This window comes from Manacus candei, unplaced genomic scaffold (assembly GCF_025592945.1).
Source record: "Manacus candei isolate 608988 ecotype Guabito, Panama unplaced genomic scaffold, ASM2559294v1 h1tg000184l, whole genome shotgun sequence".
NCBI lineage: Eukaryota > Metazoa > Chordata > Aves > Passeriformes > Pipridae > Manacus > Manacus candei.
Window position 1 is genome coordinate 218,101 of NW_026138232.1, and position 17,121 is coordinate 235,221.

The 17,121-nt window shown below is 62.3% G+C and overlaps 3 protein-coding genes across 12 annotated transcripts; 1 reads left to right on the top strand and 2 right to left on the bottom strand.

The window, feature by feature from the left end:
* Nucleotides 1–292: 292 nt before the first annotated feature.
* On the bottom strand, nucleotides 293–5,484 carry CERS2 (ceramide synthase 2). 2 transcript variants are annotated; one of them, XM_051774047.1, is made up of 11 exons: nucleotides 5,377–5,484; nucleotides 3,952–4,125; nucleotides 3,339–3,456; nucleotides 3,125–3,243; nucleotides 2,879–2,936; nucleotides 2,729–2,779; nucleotides 2,400–2,492; nucleotides 1,865–1,993; nucleotides 1,670–1,776; nucleotides 1,413–1,566; nucleotides 293–1,241 (listed from the first exon to the last, which is right to left on the bottom strand). In XM_051774047.1, exons 2-11 carry the CDS (start codon nucleotides 4,122–4,124, stop codon nucleotides 1,113–1,115), a joined length of 1,131 nt encoding a protein of 376 aa, XP_051630007.1. In that variant the 5' UTR covers nucleotide 4,125; nucleotides 5,377–5,484; the 3' UTR covers nucleotides 293–1,112. The 2 variants fall into 2 exon arrangements, with proteins under 2 accessions (XP_051630007.1, XP_051630008.1); XM_051774048.1 differs by lacking the exon at nucleotides 5,377–5,484 and adding an exon at nucleotides 4,238–4,368.
* Nucleotides 4,410–17,111, top strand: PRUNE1 (prune exopolyphosphatase 1). Of its 7 annotated transcripts, none has more exons than XM_051774055.1 (9): nucleotides 12,785–12,943; nucleotides 13,284–13,638; nucleotides 14,952–15,056; nucleotides 15,134–15,339; nucleotides 15,518–15,702; nucleotides 15,786–15,944; nucleotides 16,037–16,131; nucleotides 16,204–16,362; nucleotides 16,442–17,111. In XM_051774055.1, exons 2-9 carry the CDS (start codon nucleotides 13,600–13,602, stop codon nucleotides 16,760–16,762), a joined length of 1,269 nt encoding a protein of 422 aa, XP_051630015.1. In that variant the 5' UTR covers nucleotides 12,785–12,943; nucleotides 13,284–13,599; the 3' UTR covers nucleotides 16,763–17,111. The 7 variants fall into 7 exon arrangements, with proteins under 7 accessions (XP_051630016.1, XP_051630015.1, XP_051630013.1 ...); XM_051774053.1 differs by having other exon boundaries at nucleotides 12,786–12,983; XM_051774052.1 differs by having other exon boundaries at nucleotides 12,787–13,033.
* On the bottom strand, nucleotides 6,604–10,241 carry MINDY1 (MINDY lysine 48 deubiquitinase 1). Of its 3 annotated transcripts, none has more exons than XM_051774058.1 (9): nucleotides 9,892–10,241; nucleotides 9,713–9,770; nucleotides 9,147–9,211; nucleotides 8,852–9,010; nucleotides 8,288–8,380; nucleotides 8,054–8,227; nucleotides 7,784–7,975; nucleotides 7,478–7,645; nucleotides 6,604–7,021 (listed from the first exon to the last, which is right to left on the bottom strand). In XM_051774058.1, exons 2-9 carry the CDS (start codon nucleotides 9,723–9,725, stop codon nucleotides 6,953–6,955), a joined length of 933 nt encoding a protein of 310 aa, XP_051630018.1. In that variant the 5' UTR covers nucleotides 9,726–9,770; nucleotides 9,892–10,241; the 3' UTR covers nucleotides 6,604–6,952. The 3 variants fall into 3 exon arrangements, with proteins under 3 accessions (XP_051630018.1, XP_051630019.1, XP_051630017.1); XM_051774059.1 differs by having other exon boundaries at nucleotides 8,054–8,196; nucleotides 8,278–8,380; XM_051774057.1 differs by having other exon boundaries at nucleotides 7,478–7,618; nucleotides 9,892–10,025.
* Nucleotides 17,112–17,121: the final 10 nt, after the last annotated feature.

The following is a 17,121-nucleotide window of genomic DNA, read 5'->3' on the forward strand; positions in this document are numbered from 1 at the left end:
CTCCTCGGGAACCCAAACCCACGCTCCAGCCTGGCCTGGACACTTGGAGAGCTTTGAGGAGGGGAAAAAAAAAAAAACCACCATCAAAACCACCAAACCCCTCAACTTCTGCCCGTTTTTAGCTCTGTGCCAAAATAACCTCTCTGCCCCGTGGTGCCACCCACAGAACGTGCCCCAATCCTGGGTGGCTTTTTTTTTATATTTTTTTTTTACCCAAGTTTATTAGTTTTTTTTTTTAAACTTTTAATATATTTAACCTTTTATTTATTCCTTTTTTTTTTAAAAAAAAAAAAAAACGAGAGAACAACAAAACACGTTTTGGTCTGACATTGGTTAATGGTCCTTGTTTCCCCCCCCACCCCACCCCTCCACGCTGGGCTCTCGCAGCATCCCGGGCGGATGCGGGAGACGGAGCCAAGCCCGGCTCCTTCTGTCTTCCAAATAAATAGAAAAAAAAAAAAAAAAAGAAAGGGAAAAAAAAAAAAAAATAAGGAAAATCACTTGGAAGTTTGTCCTGTTACAGCTGGGGAAGGGACTGGGAGAGGCCACGGAGAGGGAGAGACTCCAAATCCATTTACAGAAGAGAAATGAGGGGATTTAAACTCCGTGAGACACCAAGAGTGACTCAAGCCCCGCAGCTTCCTTCCCCCAAGTGTCATCCCATCATTTAGGCACTAAAACACCCAGGAATCCCCTGCTCCTCCCTCCCGGGGCGGTGGAGCAGGGAGTGAGCCCGGCTTGGGGCAGGGAAAGGGCTTTTCCCCCTCCCCGGTGAAGGAATGGTTGGGAAAGGGGGAATAACACAAGGCTGCAGCCCAGCGAGGGGCCGGGGCCGAGCTCTTCGTGCAGATCCCAGGGGCTGTGGGAGGGAAGGAGCCCTCCCGGTGGGATGGGAGCCCTCCCGGTGGGATCCCCGCCTGTCCCGGGGCCCACAGTGGATTAAGGCAGCAGGTGAGAGGCAGGAAGGGCACCGCCGGGGAGCGTGAGCTGGACAAGCGGCCGCCCCGGCGCCGCGGCCCCGCTCCGGGGGGAATCTGCTCCGGGGGGGAATCGGGGCCCAGGAGGGCGCTCCGGGGTCCCGGCGGGAGGTGGCAGCTCTGGGTCGGGGGCGCTCAGTCGGTCTTGCGGTGGTTGTTGTTGAGGACGGGGTGGCCGTTGGACAGGGGCCCGTTCTTCGCCGCCTCCTCCTCCTCCTCCGAGTTGTCCGTCTCCTCGCGGTCACTCCTCTCATCCTCCACCACCTGCGGGGACAGGGAAGGAGCTTCAGGCAGCAGCTCTCCCGTTTTCCTGCCGTGCCTCAGTTTCCCCCAGCACAACCACGGTGGGTTCTCCCCACCGAGGGCTCTCCGGGATTTGGGATCTGGGGGGTCTCCATCTCACCCCAGGGCAGCGTCCCTGAGCCCCCCCCTCACCTTTCCAGTTATGAACTTCTGGGCCATGCGGATGATGAGGTAGGCCCAGAAGATGTGCAGCGACTGCAGCACCACCATCATGAAGTTGAAGAAGTAGTAGCCGAAGAAGGCGGGGTAGAGGTCGAGCGGATAAACCACCGTGCAGTGCATGATCCTGCCGGGAAAAGCCACTCCTGTTAAGGGCAGAAACCAGCCCCAGACCCCCCTGTGGGCCCCCACTTGGTGCCTCAGTTGCCCCCATTCCCACCGGAGCTCACCAGAAGGGTAGGATGACCAGGCGGGTGATGATGAAGACGGCGGCGAAGACGATGAAGATGTTGTTGCAGGTGTTTCTCCACCCGGCGTAGTTGAACATCTTGGCAGACTGGGGGGGGGGAAAAGGGGCACAGGGGGGTGAGTCTGGGGGGGACAGGGGACATGGGAGGGGGCTGGGGGAGCTGGGGGGGCCGTACCTCCAGCAGGTAATCCGAGGAGTCGTGCAGGGCCATGATGAGCGTCCCGGCACGGATGTAGTTGGCGAACCAGGAGAAGCTGATGAGGATGATGGTGGCGACGTGGTGGATGATCTGCTCTTTGAAGTCCTGTGCCCAAAACAAGGGGGAGTTGGGGGTCACAGGAGCCCAGGGATGGGGGAGTTGGGGGGTCTCAGCAGCCCAGGGATGGGGGAGTTGGGGGTCACAGGAGCCCAGGGATGGGGGAGTTGGGGGGTCTCAGCAGCCCAGGGATGGGGGAGTTGGGGGTCACAGGAGCCCAGGGATGGGGGAGTTGGGGCTTTCAGCCTGGATCCCACCCACAGCACTCTGCCATCCCACGTCCCCTCCGTGTCCCCGGATCCTCCCAGCTGGTCCCTCACCCTCAGTCCCAGTGTGTGCACCCCCCTCCCAGACCCCTCACCCCCCAATCCCAGTGTGTGCACCCCCTCCCAGACCCCTCACCCTCAGTCCCAGTGTGTGCACCCCCCTCCCAGACCCCCCACCCCCAGCCCACCTTGCGCTTGACGTCGGAGGCGATGCTGAAGAGCAGGGACCAGTAGAAGGAGAGCTCGATCATGTAGTACCAGTACTGGGAGGGCAGCATGCTCTGGAGGGCAAGGGGCAGCTTGGGGGGAATGCTCTGGGTCCCCCAGAGGGGTTTGATCCCCTTCCATGGGCACAGAGTCCTGGGGACCCTCTGCCCCCCTCAGCAAACCTGCCCCACCCAAACCCCCACGGGTGCCAGGGACACTGAGTGACCCCTGAGTGACCCCAGAGAGACCCCCCCTGCACCCCCAGTTCCCAAATGTGACCCTGATCCCGGGGGTGGGATCGGGAGCTCACCTGGATGGGGTATCCCTTCCACACCTCCCGGAGGTCGTAGAACCAGGGTTTCTGTGGGATGGGGAGGGGGAGACACACAGGGGTGTTAGAGGGGAGGGGGCCCAGGGGGGCGAGGCACTGCTGGGGGGGGGGGAGGGGGGCAATACTTACATCCACTATGACAGCCATGCCAGCAATGAAAGCAATAAGGTAAAAGGTGAATCTCCAACTGGAAAAAGGAAGCAGACGGTCCTCAGACGGGCACGGGGGGGGCAGGGAGGGAGGAGGACGGACCCGCCGGCCCCATATCCCACCCGGCCCACCCTCCCGCCGTGGCTCCCGGCCAAAAGGGTGCCCCCCCGGCCCCCTCCCCGCCGTGGGGGGGGGAAACGGTGACACCGGGCAGGGGGGTCTCACCTGGCCTCCCGGAACTTCTTGAGCAGGCTGGGCCGGTCCTGGTTGCGGCGGCGGCGGAACCAGCGCTCGACCTGCCGCACGGAGCAGCCGCTCCTCTTGGACAGCAGCTCCACGTCGGCCTGGGCACAGCGGGGACGTCACCACGGGGGCCCTGGCCCTGCTGCTCACCTCCCCCTCCCCTCCCCACCCCCGGGACACCCCCCACCCCTCACACCTGCTTGGGGTGTTTGGAGGTGGAGGCGTAGAACTTCTCCAGCACGGCGTTGGGGGTGGCTTTTAACCTGATCTTCTCCTTGACGTTCAGGAGCCCGGCCAGGGGGGTGGCCACGTACCTGGGGAAGGAGCAGGGGGACATTTGTCCCCACCTCTGTCACCTGCGGGGTTTGCCCCCCCCCCCCCCCCCCAAAGCCACCCCAGGGTGACTCACAACCCCTCAGTGCCTCAGTTTCCCCGTCCCGCCGTGCCCTCTGCCAGGTGGGTTTTGCCACAGGGGACCCTCCACCCCAGGTCCCTGTGTCACCCCAGGGTGGGGGACGGGGCCGTCTCCGCCCCGCTGAAGGGCCCCCCCCTTCTCCCTTCTCCTGCCATCCCAACAAAGCCGGGTCTGTTCCCATTGTTTGCCCAACAAATCGCTCCTTAAACGCCGCCTGGGCCCGATAAGGGTGGCGGGGGCTGCACAAAGCCCCGTCTGTGTGGGGGGCACGCGGTTTGGGGAGGGGGTCGGTGGGACCCCCGGGGTGGCCACGGGCACCCCCCCAGCCAGGCTGAGGGCCAGGTGACACAGCTCAGGGGGCTCGGGGGCACAGGGGCTCGGGGCAGGGACTCACGTCTCAAAGAGGTGCCGGACGATGAGGAAGAGGAAGGCCAGGGGGAGGGTGATGTACAGGTCGGAGGCTTTGGCGTAGACTCGCCCATCCCGGTCCTCCAGGTCGGCCCAGGTGAGGTTTGCCGGGAGCCAGAGCCGTTCCCACCAGAAATAGCTGTACAAGGTCTGAAACATGCTGGGGGGGAGGGAGAGAAAGGGGGAGGTGAGGGGGGCACCGGCACCCCCGAGGGGGCCCCGATCCCACCCCGGGGGGATCCCACCAACACCCCCGGCCCCCCGATTTCCACCTCAGCTCCCAGGGAGCCCCCGGCCGAGCCCCCCGGGCCGCCGAAATCCCCCCGGAGCTGCCGAGCTGCGGACTTTGCTCCTGCAGTCAGAGGTCAGTGGGTGAACATTAACTCAGGCCCTGCTCCCGATCCCGATGACCAGCCCGGATTCCTGGGACAGCCCGAGAGAGCTCCGGGCTCCAGGTCCCGGACCCCCCCACCCCGGGACGGGCACAGCCCCGGGGGGCGCAGGGAGAAGCCCCTCCGCACCGCTCCCCTCCCGAGCGCCGTGTCCGCATCCCGGGGCCGATCCCAACGCGATTCCCGGTGGGACAGCGAGGCCAGGCGCGGGCCCAGCGCGGGATTAGGGATTTGCCGGCGGCACAATAAGCACCTTTGTGTCTGGGGAAGGCTCGGACGGGCCCCGGGAGGGGCGCTGGGGGAGCTCCCCCGGGTCGGGGGGGGGGGGGGTTGTTGGCTCATCCCGGCCCTTTTTGGGGCGCTCCGAGGGGTCGGGACGGGGTCAATCCCGAACGCCCCAAGGCGGAGCAGGGATTTGGGAGCGGGACGGGGCGGTTCGGCTCCCCCGTGGGGAGGAAGAGGAACCCCTGCGGGCGGTTTCGCAAGGCGGGGCGGGCCGGGAGGTGCCGCAATTCCCGATCCCCGCAATTCCCGGCGCTCCCGGGCAGGTAACGGGAGCGGCGGGGGCGGGCGGGGAGAGGCCCCGGGCGGCGGCGGCGGCGGGGGGGGGGGGGTTCACCCGCGGGAGGGGGGCACGGCCAGGCCGGACCCTCCCCCCCGGGGGGATTTCAGGGGCTGGAAAGGGGGAGCAGCCCGGAATTCCCAGGCCGGGGAGATAAACCCGGGGCTGGGAGAAGCGCTGGGAAAGGGGCGCGGGTGGGACCCGGCACCGAGCGCTGCGTGTCCCCCCCCCCGGGCCGGGGGGGTGCGAGGCCGTTCCAGCGGCCCCGGGGGGGGGGCCCCGCCGAGGGCCCGGCCCCGCCCGAGCGGCCCCGCCGGGCCCCGATCGCGGCCCCGCCGCCCCGGGGGGGGCCCCCGCGGGGGGGTTCGGTGCGCGCCCAACGCCCGCCCAGGGCCCGGCCCGTGTCCCCCCCGTCCCCCCGGTGTGTCCCCCCCGGCCGTGTCCCCCCCGCGCTCACCCGCCCGGTCCCGCAGAGCCGCCGCCCGGAGCCGCCGCTCGCCCCCCCCGTCCCGCGCCAGGCAGCGGCGGCCGTGACGTCACCGCTACGCCGCGAGTGACGTCACCGCAACGCCGCGGGGAGCGCGGCCCCCGCCGCGGGGGGCGGGGCCAGGCCTGAGCAATCGACCGCCGAGATGGGGAGCGGAGCGGGGGGGGGGATGCTGAGAACACCCCGTGTGCACCCCAGGGACAGACCCTATAGACACCTCATATACACCCCATGGACAGACCCTAGAGAACCCCTTAGACATGCCCTGTACAGCCCATAGACAGCCCCTATAGACACCCCAGATACACCCCATGGACAGACCCTACAGACACCCCTTAGACAGCCCCTATTGACACCCCAGATACACCCCATGGACAGACCCTACAGACACCCCTTAGACATGCCCTGTACAGCCCATAGACAGCCCCTATAGACACCCCTTAAACATGCCCTGCACAGCCCATAGACAGCCCCTATAGACACCTCAGATACACCCCATGGACAGACCCTATAAACACCCCATAGACACCCCCCTCTGTGCACTACACACCCCATATACACCCCATGGACAGCCCCTATGGACACCCCAGATACACCCCATAGACAGACCCTACAGACACCCCAGTACACCCTATGGACAGCCCCTATAGACACCCCAATACACCGCATGGACAGCCCCTACAGACACCCCAGCTACACTCCATAGACAGACCCTATAGACACCCCAATACACCCCATGGACAGCCCCTATAGACACCCCAATACACCCCATGGACAGACCCTACAGACATCCCCTGTGTGTGCCCTACACACCCCATATACACCCCCTATATACTCCGTATACATCAGTGTGTGCCCCATATCTACAGCCCTGTGTGTGCCCTGTGCCCCCCTATATGCCCCCCATATGTCCCCTATACAGACCCCTGTGCAGACCCTATGCCCTCCTATATCCCCCCCACATGGCCCTATACAGACCCCCGAGTACCCTTCGCTCGCCCCAATCCCCCCCGTACATACAGGGCCCCCCATAGACCCCACTCACCCCTATCGCCCCCTGCGGGCCGCGCCGCGTCACTGCACCCCCCGGAGGGACCCCCAGACCCGACCCCCGACCCCCGTGTCCGAGGGGCGTGGAGGGTCCCATCACCCCAAAGCCCCCCGTGGGTGTCCGGGGGTGTCAGAGCCAGACCCGTGTGCGGGGGGACAAGTCCTTTACTTGCCAAGGGCTAAGGCAACGTTTGGAACGGGGGGGTGCAGGTTTTTTCCCCCTAGAAACGTGTCCAGGAGTGTGGACTGAGGTATGGGATCCCCCGATGGGACTCCCTGAGTGGGACCCCCCTGATGGGACCCCCTGAGTGGGACCCCCGTGTTCATAAGGCCACTGGAAGGATCGGGGTGGTCCCAGCGCTGGGCTCGGACCGTCACCCCCCCCCCTGTGTCTGTGTCTCCTCTGCAGCCCCCCAGAGACCCCCGGGGGATCTCCCTGGAGGACACAGAGTGGGAGTCGGGGGGCTCTGGGTGTGGGGACCCCCCGGGGGGGGGGCTACAGGAGGGTACAGTCCAAATCCGGCCTCTGCCGCTGCCTCCGCTCTCCGGCCGGACGTGACCCCGCCTGTGGGGACAAGGGGGGTGGGGGGGGACCTGCGGGGACCCCTCAGGGCCACCACCCACCTGCAGAGACCCCCCCAGGGCCACCACCCACCTGCAGGGACATGGGGGTGTGGGGGGGACCTGCAGGGACCCCCCCAGGGCCACCACCCACCTGTAGGGACCCCCCCAGGGCCACCACCCACCTACAGGGACAAGGGGGTGTGGGGGGACCTACAGGGACCCCCCAGGGCCACCACTCACCTGCAGGGACATGGGAGTGTGGGGGGACCTGCAGGGACCCCCCCAGGGCCACCACCCACCTGTGGGGACAAGGGGGGTGTGGGGGGACCTGCAGGGACTCCCCCAGGGCCACCACCACCACCAGCCAGGAGGGTCATGCTGGGGATTGAAGGGACCTGCAGAGACCCCCCCAAGCCCCCCAGAGGGGCAGAGGAGGGGTGAGGGGGCACCTGATTACCTGCCCTGGGAGCTGCTGCTGCTGCTGAGGAGGAGGAGGAGGAGGAGGAGGAGGATGAGGATGGTGCTGCTGATACTCCTCGTGCTGCAGCTGCCGTGCCAGCTCCAGGTCACTGAGCACCGAGGGGGGGTCCTGCCCCTGCTGCAGGGACAGGGCCACCATGTAATCCTGGGGGGGGGGACACACAGGAACACAAACAGAGGGGGGGTCAGCACGGCGAGCCCAGACCCTGCAGCTGGGCTGGGACCAGGCTCGGGGGGTGTCTGTGTGCGTGTCCCCCAACCCCACCACCCCTTGCCCCCCTACCTGGTCCACTTGTCTCTGCTGCAGCTGGTGGTCCGGGGGGGCCGCGGGGTCCCCCCCCTTGCCCGGGGCGTGGCTGAGGTGGAAGTCGGTGTCGCAGAAGCAGCTGTCCCCGTCCACCGTGTGCAGGCTCTCCCAGACCACCCCCTCCTCCCGCAGGAAGCCCTGGTCCGTCACCAGCAGGTAGAGGTGGCCCTGGGCAGGGGGACAGGGCACGGTCAGCGTGGGTCCGTGGTTTGGAGGGGGGGGGGTGGGTCGTGCAGGGGCGCCCACCTTGTGCTTGGTCATGGTGCTGAAGTGGTTGTTGCGGAAGAAGACGCCCAGCTCGCCCTCGGGGGCCGCGGCCGCGAGCTCGCACAGCCCGTGGTAGCTCAGCTGCGACGCCGTGGCCTCCAGGAACTGCTCGGCCACCAGCCCTGTGGGGACGTCGAGGGCAGGGCAGCGGGGCTGGGAGGGGGTCCACTGCCCCCCGGGGGACCCCGGGGAGGGGCCGTTACCTTCGCTCACCAGGCTGGAGTCGGTGGCCTGTTTGCAGGTGATGATCTTCTCCACCAGTTGGTTGTAGCTGAGCTTGCCCACGGCCTGGACCATCTCCGGGCTCTGCAGGGAGGGCAGGGAAGGGGGGTGAGCCCCTGGCTTCCGACCTGTGGCGGCCCAGGGGTGGCTCAGCTTGAGGTTTCCCCATCACAGGGACATTCCTGATGGTTTCCACCATCGCAGAAGGGTTTGGGAAGGGAGGGGATCACCCGGTCCAACTTCCTCCCATTAATCGTCCGTTAGCTCAGGTTTAAAGCCCCGTCCAAAACATCACAGAGGGGTTTGGGTCAAGGAGAGGACTTCCTAGGATCATCCACAACCCCCCTGCCACGGGCAGGGACACCTTCCACAGCCCAGGCTGCTCCAAGCCCTGTCCGACCTGGCCTTGGACACTTCCAGGGGTGGGGAATCCACCCCCAGCTTGGTGGCCTTGTCGAGGATTGACCCCGACCCCTCAGAGCAGAGCTGCTGCAGCCCTTGGATGGTTCCCTTGGCCCCGTGGAAGCCACCAGCCCAGGGGGGGGCTGTCCTCACCTGGGGGTCCACCAGCCAGCCGTGGTAGAGGGGGATGTTGAGGAGGTCGAAGACGATGCACTCGGGGGTGTACTCGAAATCCGAGACCCCCGTGAACCTCACGTTGACGTCCAGCCCCGTCGAGAGCTTCGGGAGGACCGTCATGGTGTCGCTGATGTTCTGGGAGGGGGGAGGAACGAGGGGGGGTTTGCTCCTCAAGGGGGAACCCCCAGGCCCTGGAGCTCACCGTGCCCCCCAAGAGGACGGGGAGGGGGGTCACTGGTGGGGTTGGGTCACCTGGGGCGTTGCTCCTCACCTGCTGGAAGTTGAGCTGGAGCCCCTCCGATGTCTCCCGGGGTTGGGTGGCCAGGATGCAATCCCCTGGAAGGCAGCGGGGTCACCCCTGGCACACCCCCAGCAGGGCAGGGGTGGGGGGGTCCAAGGGGAGCCCCCTCTCCTCCATCCCCATCCCGGGATTGGGGCAGGAATGTGGGGGTCCTGGGGAAGCCTCTGCTCCCCCATCCCCATCCCAGGACTGTGGGGTCCCAGGGAGCCCCCCCTCACCCATCCCAGTGGTGGTTCAGGAGTGTGGGGTCCCAGGGGAGCCCCCCATCCCCATCCCAGTGATGGTTCAGGACTGTGGGGGTCCCAGGGGAGCCCCCCCTGCCCCATCCCAGTGGTGGTTCAGGAATGTGGGGTCCCAGGGGAGCCCCTCCTGCCCCATCCCAGTGGAGGCCCAGGAATGTGGGGTCCCAGAGAGCCCCCACTGCCCCATCCCCATCCCAGTGGTGGTTCAGGACTGTGGGGTCCCAGGGGAGCCCCCCATCCCCATCCCAGTGGTGGTTCAGGACTGTGGGGGTCCCAGGGGAGCCCCCCCCTCACCCAGATGTGCCATCAGCTCCTCGGCCGTGATCACCTCCTTCTGCGGGGGCAGCTTCACCTGGAACGGGGGGGGCAGGATGAGCCCCTTCCCTGCCCTTCCCTGAACCTTCCCGGGGTCCGGGGAGAGCCGGGGCCGAGCCCCCCCCGCCCCGGGAGCCCCCCCGGGCGCCCCCCCTTGCCTTCCAGCGGAGCAGGAGGACGTTGATGATGGCGAGGAGCGGGCAGGGCCCGTTCTGGCTCTGGGTGACCACGGGCGTTCTCTCCCCCCTCCAGCGGATCCATTTGACGCAGTAAAACTCGGCCGGGCTGGGGGGGGGACCCCCCTCCCTCCGGGGACCCCCCCCGGGGCTCCTCCCGGCCGGGGGCTGCGGGGGGGGCCGCTCCCGGCTCCGCAGCCCGGGAATCTCCGCGGGTCGGTGCCGCTGGAATCGTTTCCTCCGCCGGGATTTGGGGGGTCCCCTCCCCGCCGGGAGGGGCCGGGGGGGTCCCTTCCCGCTCCATGGGAGACCCTCCCCTCGGGCGGGGCTGGCTCAGGCTCCGGGGAACGCTCCGGGTCCGGCCGGGAGCGGCCACATCCCAAATGTCAGCCTCAGAGAGGGAAAATTGGGGGTTTCGGGAAAAGAAAATAAATATATTATATTAAAATAAATATATTATAATATATATATAAATATATTATAAATATATAATAGAGACATAATAAATATATAATAATGTAATTAATCAATATAATTAGTGTATTAATATAAGATATTATACGGCAAAATAATATAAATAATAATATAATATAAATAATATAATATAAGTAATAATATAAATAATAATATAATATAGATAACATAATATAAATAATAATTTAAATAATAATATAATATAAAACCAATATAATATAAAAATAATATAATATAAATAATATAATATAAGTAATAATATAAATAATAATATAATATAAATAATATAATATAAATAATATAATATAAGTTATAATATAAATAATAGTATAATATAAATAATAATATGCTATAAATAATATAATATAAGTTATAATATAAATAATGATATAAAAACATAATATAAATAATAATATAAATAATAATGTAGGTAATAATATTATATAAATAATATAATATGAATAATAATATAAATAATAATATAAGTAATACTAGTATAATGTATAATATTTATTTTATATATTTATATATAATATCATATATGAATACATGTAAAATATAGTATAAATAATTAATATATCAAGCAAATAAACACAATAATATAAATGAAATATTATAGATATGTAAATAAATAGTCCTGACAAATGAACACACAGAGAGGGGAGCTGATAAATAAAGAGTATTATTAATCAAATAAATGAGAGGAAAATGTTTTGATGGGTAAGCAGATGGATAAAATAAAGAGGGTTAATAATTAAGTAAATAACCATGTAAGCATGCTCTTTGTAAGCCGCTGGAATTAAAATTAAATACTAACCAGCTAAATAAAATATGAAATGACGAAGTGACGTAAAATAAAGAAAAATAAAATGAAATGAAGTAAAATAAAATGAAGTAAAATAGAATAAAATAGGATCAAATAAAATAGACTAAAATAAAATAAAGTGGAATGGAATAAAATAGAATAAAATAGACTAAAATAAAATAAAGTAGAATAGAATAAAAAATAAAATAGACTAAAATAAAATAAAATAAATAAAATAAATAAATAAATAAATAAAATAAATAAAATAAATAAATAAAATAAAATAAATAAAATAAATAAAATAAAATAAAAAATAAAATAAATAAAGTAAATAAATAAAATAAAATAAATAAATAAAATAAAATAAATAAAATAAATAAATAAAATTAATAAAATAAAATAAAATAAAATAAAATAAAATAAAATAAAATAAAATAAAATAATAGAATGGAATGTAACCAACCCCGGGGAAGGCGGTGGGTTTGGATTTCCATGGGATGAGTTTCCCGGCGCTGCCCCGCCCGGGCCGGACGGACCGGCCGGGCTGGGGGGCTCGGGGCGTGGCCGGGGCGTGGCCGGGGGGGCTCGGGGTGTGGCCGGGGGGGGTCTCGGGGTGTGGCCGGGGGTCTCAGGGTGTGTCCGGGGGGGGTCTCGGGGTGTGGCCCCGGCCGGGGTCACCCCAGGACCCCCCAGCCCCCTCCCAGCTCCTCCTACCCCCCCCAGCCCCTCCCGGCGCTCGGATCCCGCTCCCACCTTCTTTTCCTTCTTTTTACTCCTTTTTCCTTCCTTATTCCTTGGTTTTCTTCCTTTTTTTTCTTCTTTATTCCTTGTTTATCCTCCTTTTCCCTTATTTTCCCCTCTTTTTTTCCTCCTTTTTTCCTTCTTTTCCCTCCTTTTCCCCTTGTTTTTTTCCCCCCACACACTTTACTCCTCCTTTTTAAATCCTTTTTACCTTTTTCCTCTTTTACTCCTCCTTTATTCTTTTTTTCCTTCTTTCTCTTCCTTCTTCTTTTTTTCTCCCGCTTTTCCTTCCGTTTCCCCTTCTCTTTTCCACTTTAATCCTCTTTTTCGCTCCTCTCTTCCTCCTTTCCCCTTTTATTTTTTTTTTTGCCGTTCCCCCTTATTTTTTCCTTTTCTCTTTCTTTTTTTTTCCCCCTCTTTTTCCTTCTTTTTCCCACTTTTCCCGGCTCCACAGGGGCCTGTTTTTTCCACCTCCAGCCGCCCGTCCCGGTTTTTCCGCCGGGAAGGCGGATTTAGGGCGGGGGGAGGAGGAGGAGGAGGAGGAGGAGGAAGAGGATTAAAGATGTAATTTTGGGGGTGTAAGAAACTTTGGGGGGGGGTCGCACCTGTGCGGGGTTTGGGGGGGGGGGGGGAGGTCCTTGGGGGGGAGGGGTTTGGGGAGGGGGGGGGGGGAGGATTTTGGGGGTCCCGGAGAGTTTTGGGGGGTCCGAGGGGTCTGGGCGGGGGTGGATTTGGGGGCTCTAAAGGGAGTCGGGGGGGTTACGGGAGAGTTTTGGGGGGTCCGGAAGATTTTGGGGGGTCCCCCCTGGACCCCCCCAGCCGCGGGGGATGCCGGGAAGGGACACGCCCCTCCGGGCCACGCCCCTTCCCGGCAGCCCCCGCGGCGCGGGGCGGGGGGGGGTTGGATGCGCTGGGTTGTGGTGGGCTGGACTGGGCTGGAGTGGGTTGTACTGGGCTCTACTGGGCTGGACTGGGCTGTGCTGGGCTCTACTGGGCTGGACTGGGCTATAGTGGGTTGTACTTGGCTGTGCTGGGCTGGACTGGGCTGTAGTGGGTTGTACTGGGCTGGACTGGGCTCTACTGGGCTGGACTGGGCTGTAGTGGGTTGGACTGGGCTGTGCTGGGCTGGACTGGGCTGGACTGGGTTATACTGGGCTGTGGTGGGCTGGACTGGGCTGTAGTGGGTTGTACTGGGCTGTGCTGGGCTCTGCTGGGCTCTGCTGGGCTGTAGTGGGTTGTACTGGGCTGTGCTGGGCTCTGCTGGGCTCTGCTGGGCTGTAGTGGGTTGTACTGGGCTGTGCTGGGCTCTGCTGGGCTGGACTGGGCTGTGCTTGGTTATACTGGGTTGTACTAGGCTGTACTGGGCTATACTGGGCTGTGCTGGGCTATAGTGTGTTATACGGGGCTGTACTGGGCTATACTGGGCTATACTGGGTTATAGTGGGTTATACTGGCCTGTACTGGGCTATACTGGGTTACAGTGTGTTATAGTGGTCTCTGCTGGGCTATAGTGTGTTATGCTGGGCTGTGTTCGGCTGTACTGGGCTGTACTGGGCTATAGTGGGTAATACTGGGCTCTACTGGGCTATAGTGGGTAATACTGGGCTGTACTGGGCTATACTGGGTAATACTGGGCTGGACTGGGCGGGGCCGCGCGGGCCGGCGCCGGGATGGAGCGGTTCGTGCGGGGCAACCGGGCGGCTCTGCAGGTACGGGGGGCTCGGGGGGGGGATTCAGGGGCGTACGAGGGGTCTGGGGGTTCGGGGGGCTCGGGGGACGGGGAGTTCGGGGGTCTGAGCGCTCAGGGGGTTCGGGGGTCTGGGGGTTCAGGGGTCTGGGGGTTCGGGGGGTTCGGGGGTCTGGGGGTTCAGGGGTCTGAGCGCTCAGGGGGTTCGGGGGTCTGGGGGTTCGGGGGTCTGGCGTGGAGGGGTACTGGGGGGGTTTTGGGGTGCTCGGGGCTCTGTGGGTTCAGGGGAGGGGGGTGCAGGGCAAAGTGGGAATTGGGGTGCAGGGGGTGCCGTGGGGGGCAGAGGTGCCCAGGGGAGTGGGGTGCAGGGGGTCTGCATGGCCCAGGGGAGTGGAGTGCAGGGGGTCTATATGACCAGGGGGGTGGGGTACAGGGGGTCTGCATGCCCAGGGGTGCAGGGGGTCTCCATGCCCAGGGGAGTGGGGTGCAGGGGTTCTGCATGCCCAGGGGTGCAGGGGGTCTCCATGCCCAGGGGAGTGGGGTGCAGGGGTTCTGCATGCCCAGGGGTGCAGGGGGTCTCCATGCCCAGGGGAGTGGGGTGCAGGGGGTGTGGGTGCCCAGTGAACCAATACCCCCAAGGGGGGTGCACCCATCTCCCCTGGGGAAAGGAGCTGCTCCCTCCACAGCCACACCAGGGACACCCCAAACCCTTTTCCTGGCCGGGGGCTCCCCAGCACCCCCTCCCCACCCCCTGCAGCACACGGGGTGGGGGTCCCCCGACCTGCTGCTCCCGGGGCTTTATTTCCTGGGCTCCCATGGAAGCAACGAGTGAATCTGGGTCATGGCAGGAGAGATTGTCCCCAAAAAACAGCCTGGGGCTGGGGCGGCTCCCTGGAGCGTGACAGGCACTGGGGGGGGTGACATGTTTTTCTTGCTGCTGCAGGCAAGAAAAAAAGGGGTGAAACAACATGTTTTGGGGGGGACAACCAACCCCAAACTCACCGTTTCTGGGAAAAATGGGTTAAAATACTAAATGCTCCCAGGGCTGCGGGGCTGGGATGGTCCCTGTCCCCACGGTGGGCTGAGGTGGGTTTTCCTGTTCTCCCCAAAGCCCCATTTCACACACATACCCTAAAACCTGAGGGTTTAGTGCCAGAAGTGGATCCCAGGCCCGTCCAAGGGTCGCCAGGAGCCCGCCTGGGGGGTGGAATCTGTGGGTGATGAGTGGCTCCAGGGAGGCTGGGGTGACCCCCTGACGGGGAAGGGGGGGGTCTGGGGGGTTTTTGGAGGACGGAGACGTGTTGTTGCCCCGCCTGACGTGTCCCATCCCGGCAGGATCACATCCAGCATCACCGGGAGGTCCACGTGGTGATGGGCAACGAGGCCTGTGACCTGGACTCCACGGTCTCGGCGCTGGCCCTGGCCTATTTCCTGGCCCAGGTGGGTCCCTCCCGCTGGCTCGGGGACACGGTGGCCCGGGGGACACCTCATGGGGTGTCACCCCCTCCCTGCCGCAGAGCTCCCCGGCTCCCAGAGCCGCCGTGGTGCCGGTGCTGAACATCCCCCGCGCCGACTTCGCGCTGCGGACGGAGACGACCTTCCTGCTGCGGGACCGGGGCGTCCCCGCCGCCTCCCTCATCTTTCGGGATGAGATCGACCTGGGGGCGCTGCACCGCGCCGGGCTGCTCTCCCTGACGCTGGTGGATCACCACGTCCTGCCCGGGTGAGCCGGGGGGTGACGCGGGGACCTGCCCACCCACCCACCCGGAGCCCTGCGCTGTCCTCGCTTGGCACGGCCCGGGTCGGATTTATCCCTCTGCGGGGTGTTTTTAGGGAAGGAGAGGAGTGCAGGGGGCTCCCGGGCTCTGCCGGGGGGTGACCCTCCCCGTGTTGCCCGGCAGTGCCGACGCCGCCCTGGAGGAGGCCGTGGTGGAGGTGCTGGACCACCGGCCGCTGGAGCGGGAGCGCGGCCCGCCGTGCCGGGTGACGGTGGAGCCGGTGGGCTCCTGTGCCACGCTGGTGACCGAGCGCATCGCCCAGGGCCCCCCGGGGCTGCTGGACACAACCACGGCCGCGCTGCTGCACGGTGAGGACGGGGGGGGGGACCCGGCCTGGCCCGACCCCGGCCAAAGGGACGGTGCCAACGCGTCCCCTCCGTGTCCCCCGCAGGCACCATCCTCCTGGACTGCATCAACCTGAGCCCGGCCGCCGGCAAGGTGACGCCGCGGGACGTGGCGTGCGTGGCCCTGCTCGAGGAGAGGTTCCCCGAGCTGCCGCCCCACGACAGCGTCTTCGGAGCCCTGCAGGCGGCCAAGTTTGACGTCTCAGGTGCGGTGACGCCCCGGGGGTGACCCCCCACCTCGTCTCCCCGGGGACGGCGGCGCGTGCCGGGGGCTCACGCCCGCCCCGTCCCCTCGCAGGGCTGACGACGGAGCAGATGCTGCGCAAGGACCTCAAGGTGATCTCCGGCGACGAGCTGGCCCTCGCCATCAGCGGCGTCTACGTGGACCTGGAGGTGAGGCTCGGCGGCTCGCGGTGCGCCGGGGACACGGCGGTGACACCCAAGAGCCTCTTCCCTTGCCTCCAGACCTTCCTGCTCCGGCCCGGCTTGCTGCAGGACCTGGACGCCTTCTGCCAGGCCCGTGGCTACGCGGGGCTGGTGGCCATGACCGTCTCCTTCAACGAGCGCCACGAGCCCACCCGCAAGCTGGCCGTGTACAGCCGGTGCGAGACCCTCCGCAGCACGGTGAGCTGGGGGGGGGGCCTGGGCGCCCTCGGCCCTGGTTTGCCCCAAACCCCTCCTGATTTTGGCGCTCCCCCCGCAGCTGTGCCGGGCGCTGGAGGAGGCGACGACGCCGTCCCTGCACTTGCAGCCCCTGCCCAGCCCCTGGCCCTGCGTGGGCGCCTTCGCCCAGGGCAACGCCTTGGCCTCCAGGAAGAAGGTGCTGCCCATCCTGCGGGCAGCGCTGGGCGGCGCGGGGGCCACCGGGGGTCCCGAGGAGGAGGTGGTGCCCCCGCCCACCCCCATGAACAGCCTGGTGGAGGAGTGTCCCCTGGCCCAGGCCGTGCCCCCGCTGTGCCCCCAGGACGTCCTGGAGCGGGTCAGCCGCATCGCCACGGGGCAGCCCCCCGGCTCCCCCAAATAACCGGGGCACCCCACGGCTCCGGAGGGCTGGAGGAGAAGTTGGGGGTCCCTGAGCGGGCCCTGGGGGGTGCCCGGGCATGGGGGGGGTTGCAGCCACCTTGGTTAGAGCTCAGCTCCTGCTCCTCGGTGTGAGTTGTGCCCCCCCCGGGCCCCCAGGGTGGGTTTTTGGGGGCAGCAGTTGCACGCACTTAATGAGGGCACTGGGGGGGGGTTGGTTTTTAACGAGTTCTTGATGTTCTTCCCTCCCCTGGGGGGCTGTGAGGGGGCCCTGGATGCCGGGCCCGGACACGCAGCCAGCCCAGGATTGTCACCCCCACGTTTTCCAAGGATTAAATTTCCCTTTTCTTCCACTTTGGGCTC